This window comes from Varroa jacobsoni, unplaced genomic scaffold (genome assembly GCF_002532875.2).
Source record: "Varroa jacobsoni isolate VJ856 unplaced genomic scaffold, vjacob_1.0 scaffold_945, whole genome shotgun sequence".
In the NCBI taxonomy this organism is placed as follows: Eukaryota; Metazoa; Arthropoda; class Arachnida; order Mesostigmata; family Varroidae; genus Varroa; species Varroa jacobsoni.
In genome coordinates, this window is record NW_019213847.1 from 324,079 (window position 1) to 345,148 (window position 21,070).

At 38.3% G+C, this 21,070-nt stretch overlaps 2 protein-coding genes across 7 annotated transcripts in view; one reads left to right on the forward strand and one right to left on the reverse strand.

Annotated features, from left to right (window-relative positions):
- Positions 1 to 13,726, reverse strand: part of CenB1A (Centaurin beta 1A) — a 28,221-nt gene extending 14,495 nt beyond the window's left edge. For 2 of the 5 annotated variants that reach the window (XM_022841693.2, XM_022841691.2), the window contains exons 1-3: positions 12,265 to 13,725; positions 2,815 to 2,881; positions 251 to 361 (exon numbers count right to left, since the gene is read on the reverse strand). In XM_022841693.2, coding sequence (XP_022697428.1) covers positions 251 to 361; positions 2,815 to 2,881; positions 12,265 to 12,320 — 234 coding nt within the window. In that variant the 5' untranslated portion in view covers positions 12,321 to 13,725. Of the gene's footprint in view, positions 1 to 250; positions 362 to 2,814; positions 2,882 to 3,369; positions 3,390 to 12,264 lie in introns of those variants that run through there. The other 3 variants (XM_022841695.2, XM_022841692.2, XM_086970403.1) reach the window with 3 other exon arrangements.
- Positions 13,727 to 14,771: 1,045 nt separating this feature from the next.
- On the forward strand, positions 14,772 to 21,000 carry Eno (alpha-enolase). 2 transcript variants are annotated; one of them, XM_022841697.2, is made up of 3 exons: positions 14,772 to 14,897; positions 18,339 to 19,383; positions 19,542 to 21,000. In XM_022841697.2, exons 2-3 carry the CDS (start codon positions 18,349 to 18,351, stop codon positions 19,809 to 19,811), a joined length of 1,305 nt encoding a protein of 434 aa, XP_022697432.1. In that variant the 5' UTR covers positions 14,772 to 14,897; positions 18,339 to 18,348; the 3' UTR covers positions 19,812 to 21,000. The 2 variants fall into 2 exon arrangements, with proteins under 2 accessions (XP_022697432.1, XP_022697433.1); XM_022841698.2 differs by lacking the exon at positions 14,772 to 14,897 and adding an exon at positions 15,259 to 15,343.
- The last annotated feature ends 70 nt before the right edge of the window (positions 21,001 to 21,070 follow it).

Genomic DNA, 21,070 nt, shown 5'->3' on the forward strand with positions numbered 1-21,070 from the left:
ATATAACTTCTCCTTTAGTGATAAACTTCTATGAAACAACATCAAAAAATCATTTGAATCCAAGAAATAAATATGTAGTGATGATACTAAAAGAAGACTGACAGACTTTCTACCCAAAGTAAAATTTATATTTGCAACTCGATAACTATTCATAGTGTCCACAGTTCTTCCAGGAAACGCAACGGATTACCAACGGATCAGTGCTTAGCATTATAGCATTGCCATCACTGAGCGAAAGGCGTTTAACTACCTTGATCTGTACGTCATCTTTGAAGTGCTTGCCCATTTCGGCGACTGAGTCGAAAAATAGACGCATGGCATTATTGTACACCCGTCCCTGCTCCACCATTGCCATACAGGTCTGCAAAGGAAATCAGCGGTAGAACGAAAATAGTCGACATTTGGTGACAGCGATTAACGACGTCCACTAATATCTGAGCTAGTTAGGAATTAGAAATAAGAGAGGCTGTGTGTTTACGCAGCTCTGCGTTTAATATCCTATCACAGATTGAGTCGTAAGACCAATATACTTTATAATACTGAAAACTCATTCGAAAACGAAGCAGTGGTCGAGAACTTTAATATACAATAGTATTCACATAGGAATTTATAAATACTCCGTAAACGGCGATGTCTTTATTCCTTTTAACAATGACAATAATAATATAGATGTATGCTTTTTGTAACAAGAAAGTTAGGTACTGGGTAGGTAAAAATGAACCAAATATATTCGCTACTCTGCTGTCATAATGTTACTTGTTTCTTGCTTAGTTGGTATCACAATGATAGATTTAAGAAGCCTATCGAACAATGGAATAACCCTAAATGAATACTGTGAAAACTATCATCGACTGTTTGAGTTCACATTTCATTGACTTAAATTGAAGTCGTTTCTCCAACGACTTCAATTTATTAATTAATTCGAATCTTCTCCTGCTTTTGCCCATAATAGCGGAATCACATTTTTTAAATGCGTTTTTTGGGCATTCCAAACTTGCGAATGATGAGTAATACCTCTTTGAATCATGTAACGCATAGCATATAAACGAAACTTCTACGTAAACTATAGGAGTCATCGACACACAGCGGCTTTTCAACGAATCTGTATGTGGCTACGACGCGTTATAACACAGAACTAACGAATGTTTTGATCGTGATGGCGGATACGACTCATAATGACCGAGTCATTACAGGCTCAGTACATTGGCTCTATTTAAAAACCGGTCATTGTCGAAATGTAGCAGATTTAATTTAAATTTTAATAATGAGGTCTTTCGTTGACTCGTATTAGTCAGAACCATGCGGTCGACGTACGGCCACGTCGGTCTTGTACGTGAACGATCAATATTACACGTGTTCTAGACTGGCGCTATTAATCGATCAGTACACCCACACATATACAATATGCTAGCGTTCGACTACAAATTGCAGTGACACGTAACGTGGTCCAATAAACTACAATAATTTGTGTAGCGCTTTTTGCAGGTAGAGCTGTTCCCAATGACGATGGTCGGTTAAGGATGTATAGCCAAAACTCGAAATAAAGAAACATGTGCGGATTAGATAAATGAGAATAACACATTTCTTTACGCCAATCCATCAGGTGTTGAATGAAGTAGAGAGGGTTTTGTTGCTATCTCGCAGGTACGTACAGTGAAAACTTCGGCTAGGTAACGTATTCGCTAACTCATCTTAGGGCATGTGATGGTCTGGGTTCGAATCCGCGTATAGGAACACTCTTTTCGTGCTGGGAGCCAGCCGTCTGATGGAACGCCCAATAGCGACGCAGAAGTCAAAACAAGGATACAGGTATTTGGGACAAGCCAATTATTACACCACTAAGACTCAGCAAGATTTCTATCTAAAATTGTTAGACAACAAGCAGCATTGTTTACGACGAACTGAAAGTGTTAATCATGAGCATTATGTTGTTTGTAGTGCTCTATTTCAATAATGACTTGTTATCGAAACGAAAAGCTAACCACACGTTTAAAGATTGAAACAGAGTCTACTGTATTTCTTTTAAGCATTTTTTTTAAAGTCTCACACGAACGGTTGCTAATGATTATGGCGCATGCAACCCTTCTTGGCAAGTTGATCTTCTTTTATTGTTGCATGCTTCGCTACTCTAAATATACATATTTATATAACCCTTACACAACCAATGGGGATAATAGCAATATTAAACGCCATAACCGTTTGCTCGCCTAACCTTCTATCGGGCGAAATGTGACGCCCTAGCACATTCTTTCGTCAAGTTCTTTCATATGTATATAATATTATTATTATTATACATGTGGGCAACTAAGCATTTCTTATGTGAGCATTTGCTGTTGTAGTGCTAACTTCGTATTCAATATCCAAAACTTCAACATAAAATACATATTCTCTGCCCTTAAATATGCATAAAAATCTACTGTTCAGTCTTCATAGTCACCGAATACAAAATCAGCTATCGTTTCAAATGTTTACAAACACTAGGTAATTTGCAAATCAGTCACGATTCAGGTCTGTACCGAGAGCCTTAATACGCACCGTCGCATATAGATTCTCAAAATTCACTCTTCAGATAAAAGCCTAAAATGCCTGTTAACGTATCAAATCCAACAAGTAGTGGTCTTTACAAAGCAAAATAATAATATAGATATTTGGCAGTTACCTAAAGCAAGCACTGCCTTTACCTAACAGCAACAACATATGTAATAAGAGTTCCAATACACGTCAATGATTAACACACGGGCAAGGACGTTGGTGTTAAAAAAGGTGTTTAAAAAAGTGTGTTAAAAAAGTAATTTATTTTTGTATTCAACCCACCTTAACGACTCGTTCGATTTTCGTCTCAAAGTCCTCGATGTTATGCTCATTTTTAAGCAGACTATCCCTGGAAAAACCGAAAATTAGAAAAAAAAAGTATAAGTTGGGCCCTGTGTGGTTATTATATTCACTTATTATGAGCTCAATGCATTACCAGTTATTGCACCGCATCTTGTGTATCTAACGACCCGGCAACGTCAACAGGGTGACTCCAGGATATCGTATTTGCGTATCTCATTTTTCATTTATTCACAGATTTGTTCATCATGTTCGACTGTAGTCTTCCAAATTCAATACCTACTTTGCCCTGCAAATGTTATAATGCAACTATGTCTTATGAGCAAATCTTCAGATACGTTAGGCCAATGAGTCCGTTTCAGCACGCAGCGACAGTAGGAGCAAAAAAACTGCGTCGTGGGGACTTGAATCCGCAATTAGAAAAACATAACAGCACCAACTAATTAAAGAATACTACACAACAGTAATGACAAACGTTTGCTAACGAAAAAAATTCATATGAAATGTTAAGCTTAAACATTGTTAAAACCGTTATACCAAAAATGCCGTGACTAATGGCCCCAATTAGCCGAACTGGTGGCGCTAGTGCTATGTGATGGAGTCGTGTAACAGAGACCAGATCTACCGCCAGTAGATTATCAAAAGCCCCTTCCCTATCACTGTCTCGAAATAATGTCAAAAAAGCAAGTTTGTGTGAAACCGTCAACGCGAAGTGTGCACAAACAAAAAACACGAGTCGCTACAGTAAACATCTAATAAAGAAAAAAGTAACACAAATAGAGGTAACAAGACAATAGTCTGTAAATAATGATATTTCCCTGAAGGGAAAGTAGTAAAGAATCAAAACATCCAACCGTCGAACATCCTAGAACCGATAACCTTTTTGATAGCGGTAAGATCGTCTTTAATAGAGAAAAACGAAGATTCTATAATCATCTTCGACATGCTTTTTTCTGAGTGGGCCTTACGAAGCGCAGCAAAAATTGCTCTTTGAATATAATGTACGATTCGTTGGTTAGTCCTCGGAAAGTGGTGATTAAATGACTGAATAAAGAAAAAAAAATATTCTAAAACGACCCCGCCCTACTAGCTTAGTATGAGCTAGAAAACGGATAAATCATACTTGTGCAGCATACTTGTGTGTTTGGCAGCGGTGGTTACACCTAGAGCTACCCAGGTCAATGTGTGTTGGTTATTCCGTATTATCCAAGCTATCAACAGAGAACAGACAGTTTACATTTGGATGTCACAATTATTGCCGCATGATGCCGAAGGAACGCTATTTTACCAGGATCAACATTCCTCTGTTTGGTTTACGCAACAGTCGTTTTTGCTGGGTAGAGGATGACAAAGGATTTCATTCGATATGAACTAATTTGTAGCAAATGACTTGTGACATATGTATAGGTTAGGATCCTCCAGGCGTGAACATATGCTAATTAAACCCAGATTCCAATATATCAGAGTTTGGCTACCATAACAGTATCATAGAAACGGAAAACGTTTAGCCAGCCTTGTACATTACGCCATGTCACACCGATATCTGTATGCAAGCAATTATAGCCCAGGCTATGTACGAATGGAAGCTAACGAAAATATTGTTTTCGTTTAAATCTCTCTTTTCAGCTATTTTGCAGTTTCAAATCATTATTTCGGATGAGAACAGCTTATTATAGTTATTAACTAAATCATATATTTCAATCTGCCGTTAAACAAGTGATCCTGCGACAAATTCAATAATCATATTCACTACCACATATCCCTTGATATACTGCAGCCACTATTGGAGTTAGATAAAAAAAAAAAAAAAATCCGTTATGACTCGTCTTAACTGCTGCGGCTAGTTAGCTAGCTACGATATGTATTCAAAAGCCTCAAGGAATCCGCTCAGTTGGGGAGAACTTAAATTCTGAGATTACCGTATTGCGTGGTAGTAGTAAATGACGCACTAGCTTTTTATTCATGTTCTTCTAGAAGCTGTCTACGGATCACTTTTAAAACTACCAGCATTATACCGTACCATCGATAGACGCATCTTGTTTAGCATAAGTCGAGCTTCACAGCTCCGCGAAATGCCTCACCTGACTTAGTCGATAGGATCAATTAAAACGAAGAGTTCATGTCTAAGTATATCTATATATTGTACTATCAGATTATCGGAAACGTCTTCACGTTTTTTGAGCCGCAATTGGAGCATTTTTTATATTATATTTGTAAATAATATTACGAAACTGAATATGCCCTGTATTCGATAGATAAACTTCATTTTTCTGATAACACCATAACCCTATCATTGCAGAACCTTTGCTTTCTGGGCAAGTGATTTTTGCATCCCTGTATCGTTACTGAATTAACACTGTCAAGCGAGCTTTGCAGAGACCGTAACAGATGGTTATAGAAAATCCAGCCTATACGGCGATTGCGTTGAAATTTCCTATCTAAGCTCTCTTAATTTTTGCTGGGTAGCTAAAGATGTATGTGGTCTGGCATTGTCATGGGTTGAGTCATTATGACGCCTAGTCGATTTTTTTAGCAGTTTGTTATCATCTCGTTTGTCGTTTTCTAATATACGATTCCTTTTTGGCCCCACCAAATACAGCACCACCTTCTTTAGCGTCGATCTGGGTTTTATCACAGATTGTGGAGCACGTTTTTATGTTCATTCGCACATTATTGTCGTATATCAGCTTTTTTTCGTTGAATATGATAAACAGCGTTGGAAAATGGCCAGGTTTCGTTGCGTCTCTGTAGAATAAAGCAGACGGAAATAAAATTAGGTAGACACGTTTGCGCCGATTTGTTTTTTTCCGTAACTAGCGGTTTTCAAGTGCTGCAAAATTGTCTAGTGGTCGATAATTACTTGCTCATTTAGTTCAGATGTCATTGCCACTTATGTGTAGGTTTTGCTCCGTAATTGGTAGACCACCCCAAAGGGCAACTTTCATATAAAAATTTCCTAAACAGAATCCTGTTTTGAATTATTTCTTCCGATTATGCATCTTAGCCACAAAAAGTGCAAATTTTTCTTTTACCTCTCTAGCCGACATTTGTCCTTTTATCGTAATGAAATTGTAAAATATAACATTTTTTACAGAAATTCCACCAATTTTTATTCAAAGCCGAAATAAAATACCTCAAATCATTAAATCCCAGCTTTCAAATGGAACCAACTTTTAGGATACTAATCGATTTTTAGGATATCCCATCGTAACGTGACAACGAATTTCAGACAAATCAAATTTCAGTCACGATAGCAAGCCAAATTGTTGATACGGTAGGCCTATCTGTGGGACTAAAATTGATTATGTTACTCTAGTGGCTAACGCTGCTGACTAAATCATCTTAACTTTAGCTAACGTTATGAGCCAACTGAGAGTCCGATTAGGCAGTAAATACCAAATAAGAGAATTAAACGAACGCTGCTGATTTTTTTTAAGTTTTACTCGCAAACGCATCATATCCAGACGCTTTCGCTTTCAGAGTTTACGCTAGATGGCGCTTGTTTGTAGATTAATACATTAGTATGATTATGTGAATTCCGAAATTATTCAAATAAGTATTATAGAGCCCTGTTTGAAGCAGCCACTCGTAGTAAAATTCAACGGAAGAGAATAGTTGCAAATAGGATTTTTGTGAAAATTAATTAGCCGAAAAGCGAAATTGATCTAAAGATTGCAATTGCAATCTTTTTCTAGTTTACTACTAGTTAATAATAATTTACAAGAGTAGTTATTAAGAGAGTTAATAATAGTAACAAGAATAAACTGTGTGTTTAACGAACACTTTCTTAAACGTTTATATATATATACATATAAGCAATATATTCTTACCTTCCGTATCACTCGTACTAAAAAGAATCGTATGCCAACATGGCAAAATTATAATTTTTATTTTTTTTCAGCATCTGCGGGAGAAAAAACGATAGGCATACACGCCAATCGAAACATTGGTAAATAAATGATTGTTAGTATCCTTAAACGATGACGCCACGACGAGTAGTGACTAAGACATACTGTGCGTTGCTATCCCGATGTTCAAGTATTCTACAAATCTTTTGATTTAATACACAAATTTTTCGCAATACTTGTACAATTGTGAAATAGAATCTATTTACTTTAGGCTGAAAGTTAGTAAAAATGGTCTATTTCTCTAATATAAGTTTGATTAACACTTCGTTTCCGTATGAAGTTTTTGCAATATTCCCAATCTTGCTTCGAACTGTAGCTTTGACAACCGCATACGTGCTAGGCCTGGTTGAACAAAATAATTCATTACGCAAAATTGCTAGTTACACAAAAGTATTAGTAAATAATACTTTTATGTAATTAGCAATGAACACTTCGTACTTAATAGTACGCAGCTCAAATACCGTAAATGATAAACAGACATAAGGATTATTAGCGTGCAGGGGCCGATACTAATCGACACCTTGCGTTTTGGAGAGGCACCATAACTAAGATATATTACATTTGGTTGCCGAATACACCAGCACTGGCTCTGACCTCTAGCCATATAATAAATTTAATGGATTTCAGGCAGCACTCGTTTAGCACATAGACAACTGAGACGGTTAAGTGTCGTCTAGCTCTTACTAGCTAACCGATAAGTAAACTCTACATACATATTCTGGAGGAAACACAACAAATTAACTCGGTCGATCACTATTTCATCGACACGATTGTTAGAAGACGATTAAAGCATTTTTCAGGATCAAGTGGACCACGAAATCTTCGGGATTACCCGTCACCAGTTACCATATTAAAAATCAATTTAAGCATAAAATCTGTGAGTATCGCTCTTACGTAATTTTCAATCAAATATAAATAAAACCTGTTGATGAGAGTAAAATATGCAGTTCATTCAAGTGAGGATACAAAATGTGAAGCGATGTCGAATAAAAAACTTAACCTTGTATTTCCAAAAAGAGTAACACGTACAATCTAAAATCAAAGGAAAGCAATATCTGTTAAGGGTTAAAACATTTACAATTTAAATCCAGATCTACGCTACAAAAAACGGAAAAATTCCGTTTTGTTTACTAACTATTATACGCTCTTGTTTCGTGTGGCCTACGTGGTCTATTCTGCATGTTCGACCATGCTCCCTAAGGAAATTACTGAACCAATATCTTCAGCACAACACCGATAGATAGCAACGCCTCATTGAATATATGCATATAGGGCTGCATACTATTTATGGCTAGCTATGAATAGGAACAATGGTTATATCTTGGTAAAAACTTCGAATCACAGATAATTTAACATATGAAGAGCACTTTCTTTTCGCAGGTTGCAATTACCAAATTGTTTGTCTAGACGACAGTCTGCTATGATTCCAGATTTGTACGCTCTAAGCTCAAACGTTATGTTAAAAAGTTTACAAAGAACATGTTCAGATTCCCTCTACTAAACATTCTTTTTTGCTGATTGGCGTGTTGTGTCCGTGTAAACGTTTGACATTTGTAAGATTAAAACTTTTTAAATAGTTATAATTTTATGCGCGTCGGGCAGTGCCTTGGGCTAAAATTGAATATCCTAAATATTTTACTCTTTTTGTAAGGTACGCTTTTCTAGTCTTCACCTAAATGAGTTCATTTAAATAGGCTATCACTGTCTTTCCATTAAACTCATTACAGTGATATTATATAGTCTTACATATATGCGTATATATTACTTATACACAATACACACCTTAACGGGAAATAGTACACACTTTACACGTAAAGGTCAACCATGACAACAAAATAGGACTTCTAGTGTATTTACTATTAATACTTAGTACCAAACACTATCTGCAGAAAGGTTTCTGCAAGTATAGAATGTTTCTATCAGTTTAACTTTGCAAATACATCATTAAGTATTGGAGGTTGATAATAATATTTTATAACTATATTTAAACCAGTCTTATAATTTGCGCTTCGTTTAAAACCTTCAGATTTCCTTAAAATCGCTACTACAAACTGCAAATAATTTATGCACACCATAGGGCCTCCACTTTTGAGTGGAGGCCTAATCCTGATGAAAAGACTTTTCTAAATTTTGTTGGTAGATTGTGTTAACGATGTCGATTTACGTGAACTCAAACAAGTTCTTACTATATTTGTTTCTTATATGAACGCATCTATGAATTCACCTCATAGCCGTTTCGTGCTCTTCATCCAATCTGAACCCGACTGAGCAACGAATGCCTAGGTGTTGTCCATTGCACAGCTCAAATGTACAACGAAAAAATTCGGGCGGCCTAACGTCTGTATTCATTCGTCTTTGAGCTAAACGAGGCTGGATAGAACTAATCTCTTAACCTTTTTTTTTACTGACGATGGCCATACCAGACCTAGTACGTCGACCCCACTCTCAGTCGGTCGCTACTATGCCGGACTATTTATCAACGTTAAGGTGTCATTGTTATATATCTACTTAGGTAGAATCATTCGTACATTGATCCGTGGCGGTCTTATTGGATACCGACCCATACAATTTCAATGCACAGAAATTGATATTTTTTGCCTTAGAGCTTCAAGAAAAGTCATTTTTTCACTAATTTCTCTAAACCGGTCTCTAAACAAATATTGGCTCTTCAAGTTCACAAAGTTCTATCCATAGTTGTGCGTTTTAATATTGCTGGCTAGATAGGTCGGCAACAGAAACGATTAGCCTAAAATCGCGCTTAATCTATTTCATTTTCAAATTACTATAATATGAAATATCCATTTAAGTGACCTCGTTATGGCTGCGAATTTGACAAAAGTAATGAAATATAGTGGGAAACAAGCGCAACTAAATACTTTAAGAGGCCTACATCCAAATTTAATATTTTACCAATATTGAAGAGAAAAAACATTTTTCAAATCATATCATTATGAGAAATATGGGCAATGTAATAATGTGGTGATACTATCGTATCTTTGAGCGAAATAACCCACACATATTGCACATCTGGAAATTAAATAAATAAATAAAAATAAAAAAAAATAAAATAAAGACCCTTTTTCTGTAATAAAATTGACGTCCGTTGCAATAGACGCTAGTACCAGGAAAACTTAGTGTGCCCGGGTTTGTCAAACTCTGCAAAAGGGCTCAGCATAACTCCGCAGATAGCCCTAAATTTTTTAAGGCTTTTTTAAGATCATTCAGAATTGTTAATATTATAATGATTTTATCTACTGTAGAACAATAAACGTGACTTGCTAGGAGATACGTATATACGAATATCAAACTACTTTTTAGTAACATTAACCAAATATAGAACAACCAACTTATCGATAAAAGGGATACAGTCGTTCATATCTGAGGCAAAGTAGGCGGTGAATCGCTGCGGAAGAGTATAATATATCCAGTTACAAAAATAGAACTGAGCATTTTATGTTACAACCTTTTTATGTATGTTTTACAACCTTTTATGTAGGATTTCTATACGACGTTATCGGACGGCATTAACAAAGCGTAAATTTCAATGAGTAACTGTATATATTTTTGAATGCATGCCTAGTAAAAGAAATCTCCAGTAGAAAAAAATGCCTATAATAGACAACTTTTTTCAACACGTAAAAAATAAAATATTCCTTACAGTAACCTAAAACCCGATAGGACACGGACAACCGGTTTGTCCAAGTAAATTTACATTTGCTAACAGATAGTACAGCAAACGACGGACCTAGGAGCCATACTCTTAGTTGGACACTTATCGTTTCATAAAATTGAAATCGTGATAGGATTTGTTTGTTTACAAAATACTTTTTAGTTTACTTAATATAATTAACACTTTCCTACTCATGCCAGAACTAAACCCTTATCCCTCTTGCAATGTTTTCTCCATTCACGTTGAATGAAACGCACATATTAGTTTAAATGCGGTATGTTGGACTAAACATCTAGCCGCCTAAGCTTCTGTGGCAAGACGTATCCAACAGCTGCAGAAACTGCGTCCTAACAACGAGTGTTTTCAAAAAGTTGGAGCGTAAGCTGTACCAACAAATGCCAAAATAAAACATCCGTAGATACGTGCTTCGATGTGTCTCGAAATTGGGAATTTCCAACCTAAATGACACAAAAAGAACATCTGTTTTTACTCAATACACATAAGCGCGTAAGCAGTCTTTGAAGTCAACCAGATTCCCCTGCTGACAACAGGCATTGACCTTGACATAAACATATTGTTGGGATATTCAACTTTTTCCCACCATCTTTAGGATCACAATAGAGAAAACGATTAATTAACGTAACTGATCAACGTCAAAAACAGATAACTTATAGCGTGAAGTTGAGCACAAATGAGGCTACATTGGCGGACGCCAGGCATACATCATTTAGATCCAAGTTAATGTGATTATTTTGACTTTTGGCTTGATGCCATGGAGACCTGTTGTGTAGGAATTGAATGCGCTGTTAATAAGCTGTTTTACAAGATTAGTGTCGCGGTCAGCTGCTTTGATAATTACTTGGGACGGATTACTTTGAGGGCTACGACCAAGGCTGATTAAAGGCAACAAAGTTACCTTGCGGTGACTAGCGTTTTTCCAGAATGACTACTGCAACATGACGCAGTAAAAACCTACTATAAATTTCTTACTTGACTCACAAGTGTATCATGAATATGTCTGTAGTCTGCTCTACTATATTCCATTTTAGTGTTAGCAACTATACATCAACTGCAGCTTATGAAGTGAAAAAGTCCACAAAGAAATAGCCATATTACGCGCTTTTGTCACTTTTAATGTTACACATTGAAATTATTAAACTCAGCTATACTACTATATATCGACCGCTATAATCTATTCATTTCGCACAGTGCATACTGCCGAAACACCTGTTTTGCGCAATTAGTTTGTACCCTAGCCTTGCAGTGATACTCGAGGTTACTTTAACTATTCCTACGGGCAGCTTCCATACCTCTTAACAACAGAATAGCCATAACACAGCTTCTGGCAAGGCCTCGTTACTGTTTCAGCTTACCATCAATATCATTATCATGACTATTATCATTATTTTCCGGAAAAAAATCGATTAGCTCTGTCGCCATTAACACACACGCACAGACACGAAGGTACTAACTTATCGACAGCAGAATAGATCAAATTATCTCCCAGTAGTCCCTCACACGCAAGATGAAATGCACGAAAAATCTAGAGGGCACAACAAGAAGCAACTATAGAAAATCACAGCTCGTAAGCTGGAACTGAAAAAGCGCCCAAATGCTAAAAGACAGACGTAAGAAATAACTATAGCCGTCAATCTGCTAGTAGGTCAAACTGTACTACGAAATAGACGTATACAGCAATGAAATGGAAGAATCAGCCTTCCCACATTTGCCATCCCTTACATCCCATTCTATATAAATGTATATATGTATACGCATTAAAGCGTTTAACGCTATGCTGGAAGCATGATGATCGCCATATTGCGTCACATAAATAGACATAAAAGCTCAACTCACCTGAAGCGCGGAGAATCGCGGAGGACCTCGTCAAAACCGATGAACGGCTTGACCATCACGAAGCCGTTTCTAGGTGCTCAACCGGAAAACGATCGTTGCTATAATGGTGGCTGTCAATTGCTACCTGCCTCAGCAGTCCCGTCACAGCGAATCAATCACTGCTGGAAAAGGCCGTTTGCAATAAACGCAACTGGAACACCGAATATCGACTGTGGTGTCTAGACCCGCATCGGAAAACGGTCGGCGCGGACCGTGTCAGGGGGAGATGGGGCTAGGTGAGGGGATACGAGTTGTACTGGACAGGGAAACTCGGAAAGAAGAAAACAAGTGTTCAAGACGATGTTAACTACATTGGTCGAAAATGTACCTAATAATGTAACGACACTTGCACACACGCACACGGACACGACTCACATGATGACACAACCTTTACATAGGTATAGGACTCCAGCGTAAGCGAGTCCTTTTAGTTACACTCGATGTTAATGGACCGCATAATATCACTTCCATTGAGGTATTTAACAGAGGTGAAAATGACATTCGTTTCTTGAGCAAGAATTCTGTGGAGGATCTATTAAACCATAGCTCTCTCACTACTTCACTGGGTTAAATATAGTCCGATACACATGCGAATAGATTTGGAATGGCACTAATAATCATTACTGCAGTTTCTAGTTTTTCGTCGATGTAATCACTTCCTAAATACTGGCCATTTTTTATGATGGACGCCTGCTGCGATTTGTTTAGATTTCGTACTTTGATTTTCTCCGGGAAGACAAAATAAAACCGCTCGTATTCTGCAAAACCCCATTGAATGGTGGCACCTTCATTGAAAAAATGTTTGAACGAACGACACTTAAACCAGATCACCAGTAAACTCGAAGGGGAACAAAACCTAACTTGTCCCTTCAATGCTCGCTAGTCAAATTTGGTCGAAAGCTCATCTCAATCAAGAGGACGAGAGGATGTAGAGCACACTATTCATTTGATCGTGGTTTGTTCTTTTATCAGGTCACAGCACCAAGAGCCTGCCATGAGTCGCTGTTACCTGCATAGACAGTTCCGAGCACTTAGTGTAACAGCTAAGGCGAACACCGCTGCTGCTGATGTCAACGCTATTGTTTGTGCTGAAGGACTTGCGCCGTTCCATTTAATGCTGTTACAGGTCTTTGTCGTTGTTTCATTGATAGCGACACCCGTAGCAGTTTATGCCACCCAAATGTTTGGCATACACTGTAGCTCCGAACGAGCTAGCACTTTTTGCCGAAGCTTAGAGCTCCCTAAACGACCAGTGTGGAGCAACAGTCGGCCACTCGATAACGCATGTTCTAACACCCATTCAGTTCTCTGCACGTCTTCTATGCTGTTGAAGACGACCGTCAGTCGGAGTTATCGACAACAGTTGACACTTGTTCTTGTTCAGCTGATCGCAGTCTATCGTACCCCTCCTCTAGAATAAATAGAAGGAACTAAGCGTTCTTCGAGAAGGTAAGCAGACGATGCCCTTGTCGTAGCTGATGCAGACGCCCGCTGCATGGCTCATTAGCGTCGCTTGCGAGGTGACTCGGTCGTATAGTCTGAGATAAGCGAATGGGAGTATCTAAATATGTGGCGCGTTCCCCAAGTCGATAGTAGAGCAAACCTGGTTGTTAGGTATTCATCTTCCTGCTTAGGAAATTTAAGCTATATGGACGATTAATCGCAGTACTAGGATGTAATATTTACATATTAGGAACGCCATGTTAACAATGATAAAAGAAGTAACCGAAGAGAACGACAAGTGTATAAACTTCCTATAGGCATATAGTTTACATATAACGGTTTTATTAATAGAACGATTTGGGTCCGCACATAAATGTCGTTTTCATCTCAACTGCACAAAAACAAAATGATAATTTCGCTGTGTCCTTTTTTGTCGTCTAGCTCAAATGGTTGAAGCCACAAATACTTACAAGCTGAAGTCGAATCAACGTTCTTCGAGGGCTAATAGCATTCGTTCCAAGGAAATTATCATGATTAATTAGAAATCTCCTCTTAGAGGCGTGCATACCTTCTTTAGAACCTATAAACGGCTTCAGAGGATTTAAAAATGTTTACATGCATAGTTACAGCCATCTTCAACAAATCCGTATAACAAATAGCGTCTTCAAAATGTATCGTTCTTATCTTCATTATGAAGGTAGTGAAAGAAGTTTGTTTTTATTTTACTATTAAAAAAGATTTAGAATTATAATTAAAATAACGTCAAAATTAGTCTATTTTAGCTTAGTGGTTTAAATATTTAAAAACGAACTAGAATAGTTTCTGCAAGGTAAAGAAAACCCGTAACTCAATACGCCACCTAAACGGAGTGGTCTTTTCCAGTATCTCCTTATTAACAAACTCTTCGTTTTTTTTTCCTGTTCTTGCTCTTTATTTTTTTTTTATAGTTTTCATAAAAGCTACCCGCGAATTTTTTTCCAGTTTTTACATGATGCCTCTACCTTAGTCTAGATCTAGAAACACTGCTCGAATAGCTCAACCGCGGGCACTTCAACTAAATAGCGGTTCGATCGCAGCGCTCGTTCACACAGTTTCTTACGACCGTAGTCTTGGGGAGCCTTGAGCAAAAATCGCAACCTAACTACAATTCTGTAAGTACTCCCAATTTTCTCTAGGATCATCGTTGTTTCATAGGTGTTGGGTCTCACTGTGTATGAAAGACGTTAAACAAAAAACCATTTGGAACAAAAATGCTATCTGATTTTTTAACCCCACCCTTGGTTGCCGGCATTCAAGGGCAGATCAATAGTAAAGAGGCTTTCGGGCAATAATTTTGTATTTCAAGAGAACCTTATTTGCGAACTGTTCTGCGAAGTTCTGAACTTGGAAATGAAGATAGCGTACTGTTAGATCAGATCGAGCCACATTGTTTGTATAACTATGAAATTTGCGTTAGGAGTTTGAGTCGAATATAGAGCACGTATTTCTCGTCTGCTGCAGTGCCTTGGAAAATAGTCTCGAGCGTGCAGTGACCTTCAGATGCTTCTCTGAGAACCCACACACGTAGGCACCTTTCTCTGACCTCAGAGCAAAACTGGTAAATTTGTTACTTTATTCATTTTTTCTTAAAGAAAAACAATTAACATAGTTATAAATTCTAAAGACTGCATAATGTTATGTTATATAATGTTAAGTACTGCACAATCACCGGACCCATACAGAAATCTAGTCCTGAAGATGGTGCGCCTTTGGATTACCAGGTCGAAACGACCTCTGCGCGGTGTGCAGGCATAATCGCTTATTTCTTATCAACGTGAACACTATATATACAAGAAGTTGTGGAAGTTCTAGACAATGCGGATGAACCATCGATTACGCCTATCAACACCAGTAACTATTTCCGATCTTGTTAATGCACAGAACTTACCTCATACAAAAGCGACATGTAACAATCATAGGAAAGTGACGGACATCAGCAATTCTTGCTTCACCAGTTTGTAACCACGCCATACTGACATTTGGTTTCGTAATTATTATTGAAAACTAAGAACGTGTCGCCTTTTCCACCCCGCAATGTCGATCCGTTAGTAGATTATCTCATAGCAAGAGTTGTGTGGTGACCTAACACGACAGCATACGAGATAAGTGATAATTGAAAAGCAAAAAGAGTATCGCCTCGTGCCCGTTCCCTTGTTGCGCACTGCTGGCGCTGTTTCTACTTTTATTCAATTACTCATTAGAATTATATGCACTTCATCGACACTAGTCGCACCACAGCACGCCATTGGAGGGCATCTGCAGTAGCTGTCTTCATTTTCTGTCCAAAAGTCTGGCGGCAGCAAATGTGCATGTAGAAAAGAGTAGTACCGTGTGATACACCCTATGGCTAGGGCTTGAACTGAAATCATAGTTGCTGTCAACTGACATAAATTTTAGTTAAAATTGAACTAACAGCGGAATACGCAGACTAAGTAAATATCGATACATCCATGAAAAGTAAACTATAATCGGTAAAGTAAGCTTTTATTTCGACTATAGACTACGTTACACATTAACTTGTTTGAATCAATTTCGTTCCAGTCAATATACTTTATAAAAATTAGAAAAGTTTACTATCTCTGTCTGCTTATTCAAACTAAAGCTAAATAAAAACTAAATGAAAAGTATAAGTTTTTGTAAAGTTTAAAGATATTCTCTAATCAGCCTCATTTACCGCATTATTTTATCTTGTCTGCGTATGGCCTTCTGCAAAGAAAAACTCAAAAAAAAACCCGCAAAAAAATGTTGTTTGAGCCTCTTCGACTTTGAGTTTGAGAAATGATGCCGAATTAACACTTGTAATTAACGAAAAAATCTCAATAACCAGAAACTCGGCAATTGCAGTTATGGACACATTTTATAACAAGGCTCATATGATATAAATAATTTTACTAATGTGGCTTATTTTCTATCAGTCAACGTGTCAGAAAGAGCTTTAAGTGATTCTGCCATTGTATTTATATCAGACCTCGTAAATTGTGTTCGTTTTAGTTAGTGTGTGTTTGCCGCAAACCAGTTTCCAGTAAAAAAATCTCAGTGCTGTAAAACGAATGGCATATATACCATGTCAACATTAGAGTGTCAATGCATCTGCAAGGTTAAGTCGGCCCAAGATGCCCGTCTACTTGTTAGGAATACATTTCGGTTAAAGCTGCATATGCCAGGTCTCATGTCGACTTCTGCTATTGAAAACGTTCCTTTAGTACTGGAGAAAATAGCGTCCTACTAAACGCCAATTCTACAAATAGAAGTGTCACAGAATTTAATTCTGTTCCAGTTTGTTATAGCTATTGAGTTGACTGTTATAAGAGACTGACTCACAAAATAGAGTAACGAAGTATGAGAGCTGAGCGCAGGATCTTCTTTTTAGCGAGAAGTTGGTTTAACCACTGGCTGACTAGCCACGTCAGTTCTTGGTATTTCTTCAGGTTGGCTATGCGGATCCGTTATTTTTTTGTAATAGTATAACTAGAGAATATTACCGCGACGTGATCGATTGTAATCGATTTCTATCAAGATAGCCAGAAAAATCTGTTGACTTCAGACAACTATTGACAAATGATCTAGATAATTTACTATTCGCCGACCCGAACGAAAATATTTGTCTCAATCCATTAAAAAAATAGAGAGGTTCAGACTCGTCTGAGACAAAAGTAATGTTTATCACACATAAATAAAATTATACTAATAGATTACAAAATGGTGTATTATCGATTCAATCAAATAGTTGCTCGTATTAGTCTACAACCATGTATCCAATATACACACTGCATCCGCGGGTGAGCCCAATGCTGAAGTTTACTGAATTTTGATACTAAGGATTGTTTTTACCGTTATCCGTTTCTATCGTTCATAGGGTATGTTTACCCCGTTAAAATTTGTTGTTTCTACCTAATTCCTTTTACGTGTCGTCTTTCCTGCTGTTGCACATGACTGAATCAAGATAGCCGTGCCGGCAAGTCTCGCTATTTTTACGCTATCTTCAGGTTATCAGGCCGGGTACTCAAACCAAACTGATTCAGGATAATGCTTGTAGTGTAATAAAATCCACAAATATTGATCCTAGTTGTTAATCGGGCAGCGGACTTGACGAAGCGAACTGAGGTAACAGACACAAATATTTTTAGTGCTTCTAGACGTTTTGCGTAAGAATTATTAAGCAGGCCTTTTGTCTCACCCGCAGATCATCATTTCAAGTGACCAATTAGAACTCGTTTATCTCCTGAAGTTGGTGTTTAATTAGGCTGCAGGGCAAATAATCACTTAAACATTATTCTCTTACTATCAAAATAGAACAATGGATTATTCTGCTTTTTTTTTTTTTATCAGAGCGACGATATTAGCCCTAAGCTATGCCAACTTTTCATTAAGCTGTGGTTAAACTTGCATTGTACAGCGTTTAACATACGGCGCATTACACTGTAATCGTTAGTGCACAATCATCGGACACTGTCCTTAACCCGGTCGAATTTTTCACGTCGAAGATTGAATTGCTTCAGGTGGAAGTGTAATCATTTATTATTATCTTTGTGTTCTTGATTTTTTCATGGAAGAGTGATCAGGATGTCCATCAAGAAAATATTCGCCCGTCAGATCTATGACTCTCGGGGCAACCCGACTGTCGAGGTAGATCTGACCACTGCCAAGGGAGTCTTCCGTGCTGCCGTTCCTTCCGGCGCGTCTACCGGAATTTATGAGGCACTTGAGATGCGAGATGGTGACAAGGCTGTTCATCACGGTAAAGGCGTTCTGAAGGCTGTCAACAACGTGAACAATGTCATTGCACCCGCGTTGCTTAAGGAATCGTTTGACGTCAAGGATCAACAAAAGATCGATGAATTCATGCTCAAACTAGACGGCACTGACAACAAGGACAAACTTGGTGCCAACGCTATTCTTGGAGTGTCGATGGCTGTGTGCAAGGCTGGAGCTGCTGAGAAAGGCGTGCCCTTGTACCGTCATATTGCCGATCTTGCTGGTAACTCAAAAATCGTCCTCCCAGTACCAGCCTTCAACGTAATTAACGGCGGTTGCCACGCTGGAAACAAGCTGGCCATGCAAGAGTTCATGATTCTGCCGACAGGCGCAGCATCATTCACGGAAGCTATGCGCATGGGCAGTGAGACCTACCATCATCTCAAGGCCGTGATCAAGAAGAAGTTCGGGCTGGCTGCCACCGCAGTCGGTGATGAGGGTGGCTTTGCTCCAGACTTCCAGGACAACAAAGAGGCACTCGAGCTGATTAAAGAAGCTATTGCCATCTCTGGATATACGGGCAAGATTGAGATTGGCATGGATGTTGCTGCCTCGGAGTTCTGTCAAAACAAGAAATACAACCTTGGTTTCAAGAACCAGCCACCGGTACCAGAATCAGAGCACCTGACGTCGGCTCAGCTCCAGGCAGTGTACCAGGGTTTCATCAAGGACTACCCTATTGTGTCCATTGAGGATCCGTTCGATCAGGATGACTGGGAGGGCTGGAGTTCAATTACCGCCAACACCACTATCCAGATCGTTGGTGACGATCTCACTGTCACTAACCCTAAACGCATCCAGATGGCCTGCGATAAGAAGGCCTGCAACTGTCTGCTGCTCAAGGTAGACCTTCCCAACTAAATTTTCGGCTTTTTAATATTGCGCTTTGACTAAATGAGCATGATATGTTGTGTATTTTATTTTATATTCAAGCTTATTTAATGTTAAAAGGTATATCAGTTGCTATGCTAACAGAGACGCTGCATGTTTCTTCCTCATAGGTAAACCAAATCGGTTCAATCTCCGAGGCCATTCAGGCCCACTTGCTGGCTAAAAAGAATGGCTGGGGAACAATGGTGTCCCACCGCTCGGGTGAGACAGAAGACTGTACCATTGCCGATATCGTTGTTGGTCTTAGCACCGGCCAAATCAAAACCGGTGCGCCCTGTAGATCGGAACGTCTTGCCAAATATAACCAGATCCTGCGCATTGAGGAAGAATTGGGCACCGCTGCCGTGTATGCCGGGAAGAGCTTCAGGAAACCTCAATAAATTAACAAAGAATGGGCTATTATGGACTGCGCTGAAGTGGAACCAATATGGCATTACGTTCTCTTAGTATCCAGCCATGACGTACAGCACACAACCAGTTAGTCTACTACTACCAAAAAACGATTATTATATGCATCTGTGCACAAAAATGTATATCTTCGTATTGAGGAAGACAACAGGAGACTGCTTCTTTTAAAAAATAAATTCTTGCCTCTCTGATCTGAACGGGGTATCGCTAGGCTCCTATCTCTGACTAAAAATAGTGAAAATTATGCTATCACAATACCTATAATAAAACCATCTCATGCCGTATATCATGCTGTATTGATCTTCTATGTTTCCCAGATGTCCATGACCTGTCTGGGATCCAATCAACGTAACCTGTTCCCCCGTCCATAGGCTGTACTTGGAGCTTTAGTTATTCGCCGGTGTTAAGTGAACCTCTATCCAAAACTTAAAATTGCTAATGCAGCTATTAATAGCATAACGTTTGCTAGGAACTTGTTGTAGTTACCTGATCTGAATGGGGTATCTTTTCATCTCTGCAAGTGTCTAACACTCTACGGCGCCACCGGATTTAGGGTGTGCAGTCAGATGGTCCAGTCAGCAACAGATCGATGCCCGTTGTCGAGAGTGGAAACACCTGATCATCACCCAAAGAAGACAGTAACATCTGCAGAAAACACCGATTTAACTATAAGAATAACTATCAAAGCAGGAACTTCACAAACAGAATATTTTACATTAGAGGTAACAATAGCACTTCTAATATATATATATATATATATATATGCTGCCTCGAAGGTAACCCTAAAAAATGTTCAAGCTGTTACTTCATTCAATCGAGGAAATCAAAATGAGCGAGTTGAAAGCCTGCTTTTGTGGCATGACATAAAAATCGATTTAATTAATATCATGTATGTATTTGACGGAGGTAGACTGTTCGCATTCTTTCAATCCGTTGAAACGATTTTCGGTACTCGAAACCACGTAGTATGAGGATTAGCTATTGTGTCATTGTATTCGACAGTTCCTATAACGAATTTACACCGGTGATAATCACGAATGCATTACCATGCAATCATTTGCAATGTTGTCGTCGAAGTGGCAGACCTGGTTGGACAGTACCTAGTGGAAATTCCATTATGAAGACAATAACAATAAAAATAATCCTGTAACATGTTTGGTTGATGCTGCGTTTTTTACTGAAATATACCATTTCTCTTTCTATTAATATATTACTAATTTAATCTTTCTAT

Excerpts from the sequence above, each read along its gene's own strand:
- Eno (XM_022841697.2), top strand. The coding sequence starts at position 18,349 with ATGTCCATCAAGAAAATATTCGCCCGTCAGATCTATGACTCTCGGGGC. Across the intron at positions 19,384-19,541 it reads GCAACTGTCTGCTGCTCAAG|GTAAACCAAATCGGTTCAAT; the intron begins GTAGACCTTCCC and ends TCTTCCTCATAG.